Source organism: Coenobita brevimanus, chromosome 96 (genome assembly GCF_032717465.1).
Source record: "Coenobita brevimanus isolate Jiangsu-jjx chromosome 96, ASM3271746v2, whole genome shotgun sequence".
Lineage (NCBI taxonomy): Eukaryota > Metazoa > Arthropoda > Malacostraca > Decapoda > Coenobitidae > Coenobita > Coenobita brevimanus.
The window spans coordinates 3,126,504-3,134,473 of NC_137049.1; the positions used below are offsets into that span (position 1 = coordinate 3,126,504).

At 41.4% G+C, this 7,970-nt stretch overlaps 1 protein-coding gene across 1 annotated transcript in view; it reads left to right on the plus strand.

The window, feature by feature from the left end:
* The first annotated feature begins 1,713 nt into the window (after positions 1-1,713).
* LOC145413393 (cardioacceleratory peptide receptor-like) overlaps positions 1,714-7,970 on the plus strand; it is a 62,527-nt gene continuing 56,270 nt past the window's right edge. The window contains exons 1-2 of the mRNA XM_080283082.1: positions 1,714-1,719; positions 6,141-6,332. Coding sequence (XP_080139208.1) covers positions 1,714-1,719; positions 6,141-6,332 — 198 coding nt within the window. The remainder of the gene's footprint in view (positions 1,720-6,140; positions 6,333-7,970) is intronic.

Genomic DNA, 7,970 nt, shown 5'->3' on the forward strand with positions numbered 1-7,970 from the left:
AAAGGGTAAATGAGGTCAGCATCCAACCCATCCATTTCGAGAAGTCTCCCTAACGAGTAAACGATCATTCTGAAGGAGTATGGTGTTTGGGTGAATCAGGTTAAACAATTTATCACAAATCCCAACGACCAAAACAAATCCTGTCATTTGAAGTCAGTATTGTAAGAAATATATCATACCGTAGTTATTTCATTATGGTGTATGATATGAAATAATGTAGAACTTGAATAGGGTATTTCATCGTAAACTTACAGTTTAAAAATGGACTCAGATTGATGTATTTTTGTTGGATATCTGACTGTCGATTGACTAGCTTGTATGGAAAGCACAAGAAGGTTGCACCATGCCCGATTAAATATAAATAGATAGATGTATAGATAAATAAATAAATAAATAAAAAGAAAAGTGAAACAAAATATATATAGAAACCACGGTATTATGGTTCTATTGTTAAACGGCTCAGTTTGTGTGTTAGAGGTGATAGCTAAACAAAGACACACCGCCCAGCTAAGATGGCAAGGGCAGTGCACCATACTTCTTCACCGTATCAGGTTCTGTCCCGTACTGTACTTGTGCATAATTCTGTGCGTATAGATGCGTAAATGCGACGTTAGTTATAAGTGAGTATATGGCTGTGAAATATTTGGGTGTAATTTATTACTGAAAGTAGTCAACTATCTTTTCTTGACCTGTGGAATTTAGTTCAGTGGCAGTCTCTCTGTTCAGTGCTAATACTATGAAAGGATGCTGATATACCTGATCATTAGGGTCATACATAGCAGGGAGCCCTTGAACATGACACATTACCTCAATCAGCGTGATATTCCCAGGGCTGACTCTGACAAAAGAAATATGATCCGGGCCACCGGTCACCCTTGCCTTGACTCTCGACTCAACTTGGCTACCCCAGGTGTGAACAGTTTCTGCAGAATTACATATAACGTAATGGGCGCTGGAATGGAGCGTCATGCTGAGCCATGATTCGACCTGAAGCGTTAATGCCTAATTACAATGGGGACAAAATCGGACATAGTCTGACGCAAACTGTCCAGTAATTCCATGCTATTTGTTAAGATTTGTCCGTCTATTTTAATAGAGTGGACACGGACAAGTGAAGCCCGTCAGGGGGGGAAATTCTAGTAAATCATGGGGGTAAAGGACGTCTAGCAGGGTGGAGGATAGGAGGAGACAATGGAAAGCAGAGATGAGATGGCTGAGAGAGCAACGATATCGGCGGCAGTATCGAGACGAGACACGCGCCGGACGAGACAGTTTTGTAGCACGAGGCGAAGAGTAGCAGTGGGAGGGCAATCGAGGAGATAGTGTAGCAGAGGCCACTCATCACGTTGATGACAATGGGGGCATGAGTCTGGGGGTTGGCCAACAATTTGGGAATAACAAGGGAATCCCAGTCATAGGCGTCGCAGGTGAATGATGAGCAAGTTGGGGGGGTGCGGGGGTAGAACGAGGAGCTCTTAGTGTGTGGCTCGTACATACCAGGTGGCTGATCGTGAGCCAGCAGCAACCTGGCTTTCGTGATCATCAAGCGTGAGTCTCACGGTGGAGGTGTGAGCTCTGCGCTTGATTTGGGTTAGTGTGAGATTAAGGGGAAAGGTGACAGACGGGAGAGCAGTTGCAGTCCGTGCTGCAGCGTCGGCCATCTCGTTTCCTCGTATTCCTACATGGCCTAGTAGCCAGTGGAGAATGATGTCGATGTCGGTACGTGTTATAGGATCAATCACTGCGTAGATAGGGGTCAGCAGGCCAACATTGTCTGTGAAGCGTCCAGATAAATACTTAAAAAACAACACCCGTTACACTGGACCTCGTTCTTGTCAAGCCGTTCCTCACAGGCAGACGTACTGTAGGTGACAGTGAGGAAAGGAATGGCCACACTGTGAACTAATAAATCGGATTCTGTTTCTTCACTTTGCATTCCGACCTACGCGATCGGATAATCTGCATTTGAGTTGTGCGATTAAGGCCTCAGTGTGAAGAGGACCTGACTGCGTGAGTGGAATACTGGACCCTGGGATCAGGCTTCCATGCCTGTGTCCAATGACTCTTCTAAGCAGCACAGGGGACAGAGAAGCACCTGTTCCTCAGCGACTTAATTTGCACATACAAGCTTTTGATTCACTTGTACGTTACTCAGGCATCCTATATGGCAAGTGAAAATATCAACAACATAGTAACCAGTATCAGGAGGTAACAGACATAATAAATCGCAAAGGAAAAAGTGGCAGGAATCCTACATTGTCAACTGCAATACGGTTCCAAGTTAAAATGAAGGACGAACACACTGACTGACCTACAATGAAAACCAGAGGAGTGAACTGGGGAGAGTAAATTTCTTGATTTTTATGACAAACTTAATCCAGCAACTTTTATGAAAACATTACCGACTTAAGACTTTATGAAAAGTCTGGCTGGACATTAGATCACATTTGGCAGTGCAGTGTGGAGGGGAAACGACTTGTGAGCTGGCGGGGTCATCACAGAGCCTGGAAAAGTTATTATTGTTATTATTATTATTATTATTATTATTATTATTATTATTATTATTATCATTATTATTTTTATTATAGTAGTACCGGTAGTATTTTTGTCAAGTATAGCTCCAGTTATCACTGAGATGCGCAAGGTCCGCCACAGCAGGCAGTATTTCGCTAAAGAGGAAATTATTTTCACTCACACACACACACACACACACACACACACACACACACACACACACACACACACACACACACACACACACACACACAGGCTCTTATACACCTTATATTGCGAATTCAGTGTATATCACTTTACCTAAGGGGTTAACTCTCCCAGATTAGTTTAAGTGCCCATCCACCACTGTCCAGTATTGCCCCATCAAGAGGGTAGGGGCCCGGGGATAGACTAGTTAGTTTAGGTATATAAGGCGAGAATTGCCGGTTGCTCGTCCTTTAGCGGCATTCCGTGAGCAACAAACCCCAATTTCTCTCGAAACAAAACACTTATTTTTCACATCCGCTTGGAGCGCCTTAACCCACTAGAAAACCAGGCATCCAAAAATTGTACGAGGGGAACAGAGCCAGTACATTACATCATTATACAGTGTGAAGACCCGCCTTGATCTCCATACGTGCAACAGAGAAACAAAAGATGGGGAAAGTAATGTACTCAAGTGCTGGAGAAGAATGTGGTTATTGAAGATGCGGACGGGGGAAGATGATGGAATATGAAGGAAGGAGTGAGCGCTGGCGATGAGAGAGAGAGAGAGAGAGAGAGAGAGAGAGAGAGAGAGAGAGAGAGAGAGAGAGAGAGAGAGAGAGAAATATATATGCACATTCGCCTCCCCCGTCTCTCTCTTTCTCTCTCTCTCTCTCTCTCTCTCTCTCTCTCTCTCTCGACCATTATCAATTCAGGACTCCCGTAAATTTCGTCTCCCCTCATCAAACTTTCTACTCCACTTTCGTTTCTCACATTTCATAGCGTCACCCTTCCTTCCTTCCTCCCTCCCTCCCTCCCTCTTTTTTCCTCCGACACTCTGTCTCTGTCTGCCTGTCTATCTGCCCGTCTGCCTGTCTGTCTCCTTTCTCCCTCCTTCCTTTTCTTTCCTCCTCCTTCACTTCCTCCTCCCACGTTTCCTAATGTCTTTCTCTTCTTTTCCTTTTTTTCCTTTTCTTCCCTCCTTCTCTCCGTCCTTCTCTACATTCTCTCCCAACCCATGATCCTTCGTCTTTTCTCCTTCCCTCATTTCCACTTCCCTTTCCCCCTTTTCCTCCCTCTCTCTCCCCTCACTTCCCTTCTCTTTCTCTTCCCTCCTTCCTTCCATTTCTTTCTCTTCCCCCTTTCATCCTTCTTCCCATTCTCTGCCAACCCATCACCTTTCCTCTTTTCTCCCTCCCTCTCTCCCTCTTCCCTATCGCTCCTTTATTCCCTCTCTCTTCCCTCACTTCCCTTCTCATTCGCTTCCCTCCTTCCTTCCCCTTCTTTCTCTTTAATCTTCCGTCTTCTCGTCATTCTCTGCCAACCCATCACCTTTCCTCTTTTCTCCCTCCCTACCTCCCTCTTCCATTTCCCTCCTGTCTTCCCTCCCTCTCCTCCCTCCAACTCACGCGCGTCCTCCATCACCTCCAGTTTTCACACGACCTCTTCTTTTTTTACATTTTCTAAAATTTCCATGAGAAATCGGCGACTTCACGAAAACCATGATATTTATATTAAAATGTATTCCCAAATTACTCCTGTGATCTATGCCTCGTGTGGTTGATAGGCATAGATTTAAGCCCGCTCTTTTAAGATATACACGTATTAGGGAGTGAATACTCATAGAGAAGTGTTGTTGCTTTTATTATTATCATCAGACTTATTATTATTATTATTATTATTATTATTCGGCCCCGAAAGTCGGTTTTTTATTTATTTATTTTATTTATTTATTTTTTACTTTGGGTAACGTCACCCCGGGTTTAACCTTATTGTTTTTCTATTCCAGCCAGTGTCAGACTTTCTTATTCATCTGAGAGTGAGTCGTAAGCGTCTGAGGTCAGAGTACAAAGGTGTAAAATACGAAATAAAAATAAGCCCTAAATTTTGCTACATATGTCTTTCAGTATCAAGAAACAAAACTACATCTGTATTCTCTCTTCCAGGCCGCTCGACATCAAGTCAGGATCAAGCAGTAAACTAGTGAGATCACCTCTAAGTTGTGACATCTAAAGTTTTGACGTTCCTTAAAGTTGTGACATTATCTTTTAAATGCGGGAGCTTGTCTAGGAGCGGCTCTGTCGGTCAGTCACTCCCTAAGGTTTTTCGGACGCGAGGTATTTCACTCCATTAGACTATTGTGATGCTCCATACTACGGCGCCGATGGTCCCGCGCCTATCTAGTGATTTTGTACTTGTTTTGAGCTGCTGCACCACTTAAGCTTGTGATATAAGTTGTTGCATCTCCTTAAATTTGTGACATCATCTCAAGTCATAATTATGTTCTTTGTGACATCACTTCAAGTGTGCAGTCATGTTAGCCTATGGCCTCAAGGTGCAACATCATATCACGTTCTGATATTTCCCTCTCTCTTTATTCTTTCCACATGGCCAAACGATCTCAGAATACTTCTAACGCTTTCCGTCACACCCACATCAACCCCACAACGTTCCTTCACTTCTCCATTTGCCTGTCTGTCTCCACATAACTCCTCGTGCTCATCTCAAATAACTTATTGGGCTCACTCTTGACTTTTCCCCTTAAAACAGGATCAAAATTTCACTTGTTACAACAGTTGAGTGGATTAGTAGACTATACCAATGAAAAATGAATTATGTGCTAAAACTGCCCAGGTGAATTGGAAATACAACTACAGTATGGCAAAATTAAAACAACTGTCAGTCAATACAGCGAAAGTACAAACTAATCACTAATTCCCACACATATTCTTGGATCCATAAAATATGCAAGAATGAAGACAGGTTTTGAGAATGATGAGATTACTGAACACGACCCAAGAAACTGAGACCAACTTCATCGAACAGACTGACACTTATTCAAGAACTCTGGTTTACTTACAACAGTGGAAGAAGTAACTAAATTAAATAGGAAAAATTAAGTTACTGATATTAAAGAACGCGATGGAGAAAACTTTATAGGAAAAGATGATAACTAATTTAGACACTCGGTTCTCTAAATGCAAGAGTGAAAAAAAAAATGACGCTCAATAAAGTAATGGAGAACACAGCAGAACAACACTCAGCTCTAGAAATATTGTGGAAAGAGTAATAACAATGGAGGAAACTGCAGAAGAACAGACAGATCGCTAGTTCATGCACTTAGTTCAGTGAATGCATTAGTGTAAAAAGTACAGTAAATGAGAAAAATGGGGTTACTAAGACTCAAAGAGGTAATGGAGAAAAACGGCAGAAGAACTGGCAGATAACTGATTAACAAATGAACCTAGAAATGTGATGAAAGATGGAGTTACCGACATTCAGAATAGAAACGGATAAAACTGCAACAGATCACAGTGATAAATATTTCAAGCACTCGGTTATTTAAAAGCAACAGTGAAAATTGTGATAATAATCTAACAACAACAAACATGGATGACCCTGCAACCACTCAGCCGCCACCACCACAACCACCACAACTGCAGACGACTGTGGTGGTGATTGACGTGGTGGTGGAATGTCTGGATTTGCCCACCACCACCACTAACAACAACAACGACTCCTGTGCCAACTACACCACCACTACCAACACCACCACCACTGACAACTCCACCGATATTTTCACCACCACCACCACCAACAATTCCACCGCCGGCAATATCTATTACTTCTATGAGGTAAGCTGTATTCTCTTTCATTGCTATATTGTTCTTGCTATTCTGAAGATGACTGTTTGCTTTTCTTTTGGGCTGCTATTTTCTCTGTTACTTCTATAAGGTCATTGTATTTTTGCTTTCGTTTCTATTTAATTCTTGTTGTTTAACTTTTGATGAGGTGAGTTGTGCCATTCCCTTCATAAGTCTTATTCTTGATTTTGTCTTTGCCCTTCTATGAGGTAGGTTCTCCTCGTTTTCATATGTATATTTATTTCCGATTATTTTTTCTATTACTTCTATGATTATGGTTGTCACGACATTCATTTGTTTTGATCTGTGCTCTCTCTTGCCAAGTATGTTAAAGAGATTTTTTCTTTTCAATTGGAGGAGTTGTATGCTGTTTCTATGAGTTTTTATTTTTTGTTCTTTTCTCTTTCACTTCCATGATACAAGGGCACCATGGCTTTCGTTTGCTTTAATTCTTGCAATCTCTTGCCATGTATGTTAAGCTAAGGATTTTTTTTTTTTTTTTAACCGGAAGAATTATATATCATTTCTATAAGGTAAGGTATCTGTGCATTCCATTTAACCCTAAGTACAGGTACTGTATTACCTATTTTATTCTTGTTAACACCAGGCGGTTTTAGTCACAGTAAGAAAGATGGTTGATAGAGTCTTCATTTTCCATTTATTATGCAGGTCCTGCGTGTCCACATTAATGGGCATGGGATGCAAGCAGAGTTTAAAATAGCAGTGGCAAGAATAACAGTGAGTGATGCAAATTTGCGGCGAAGATTGGCTGAAGGGAATCAAAGAGAAGGGGATTGAGTGAGACGATAAATACCGATTCCAAAGGTGGTGATGAACATTAAAATAGCCTTGAATGGAGATATCCAGGAGGGGAAATATAGTAACAATGCGGTGCGGTTTAGAAGTGCGATTAGTCAGTGAATGTGGGAGTGTAAGGAGATAAGTACAGTAAAAAGCTCATGAGGCTCTTAAGACAGCAATGATCCGATATAGAATCACTACGTCAGGTGTTTGACAGGTATCATAATTATCTTATGTATAACGTTAAGAATCCACTTTTTTAATACTTTCTTTTAAATAAAACTGATTGTTCTTAATAAAATATATTAAGATTCCAGGAACTGGGTATGCAAAAGCAGAATAACCTTGTTGCTGAAGTCACTGGTATTCTGCCTCAAATTCAGCCAACGACGGAGAGGATAACCGTTGCGAGAGAGTACAGAAATATGAATATATAAAAGATATGGAAAATGTGTATAGGATTCCATGGCTACAGGACAGTTTACTTATTGCACCCTGAATTTTGAAACGCTCCCTTTATTGTCACCAGTAGGCTATTGAAGTCATGGAGTTACAAGCAGTAATTTTTGTAAGTCAAGACTGTTCCAAAATATCGCAGTTTTTCCATACAAGTGGTACTGTAAATTTGGGGTAAACCTGGTACAGCAGATTTATAAGCAGCAATGGAACTTATAATGCAGTGTTTGCAAATGATGCTTTGTTGGTTGCTAATAATAATAAAAAAAGGTGCAGAGTTTTGTGGATATCTGTGAGTGCCCAGTAAAAAAAAATACATAGGAGTAAAGTTCTGGTTGCTGAGAGTCAAGGTGACTTTCAGTGTGATGTGTT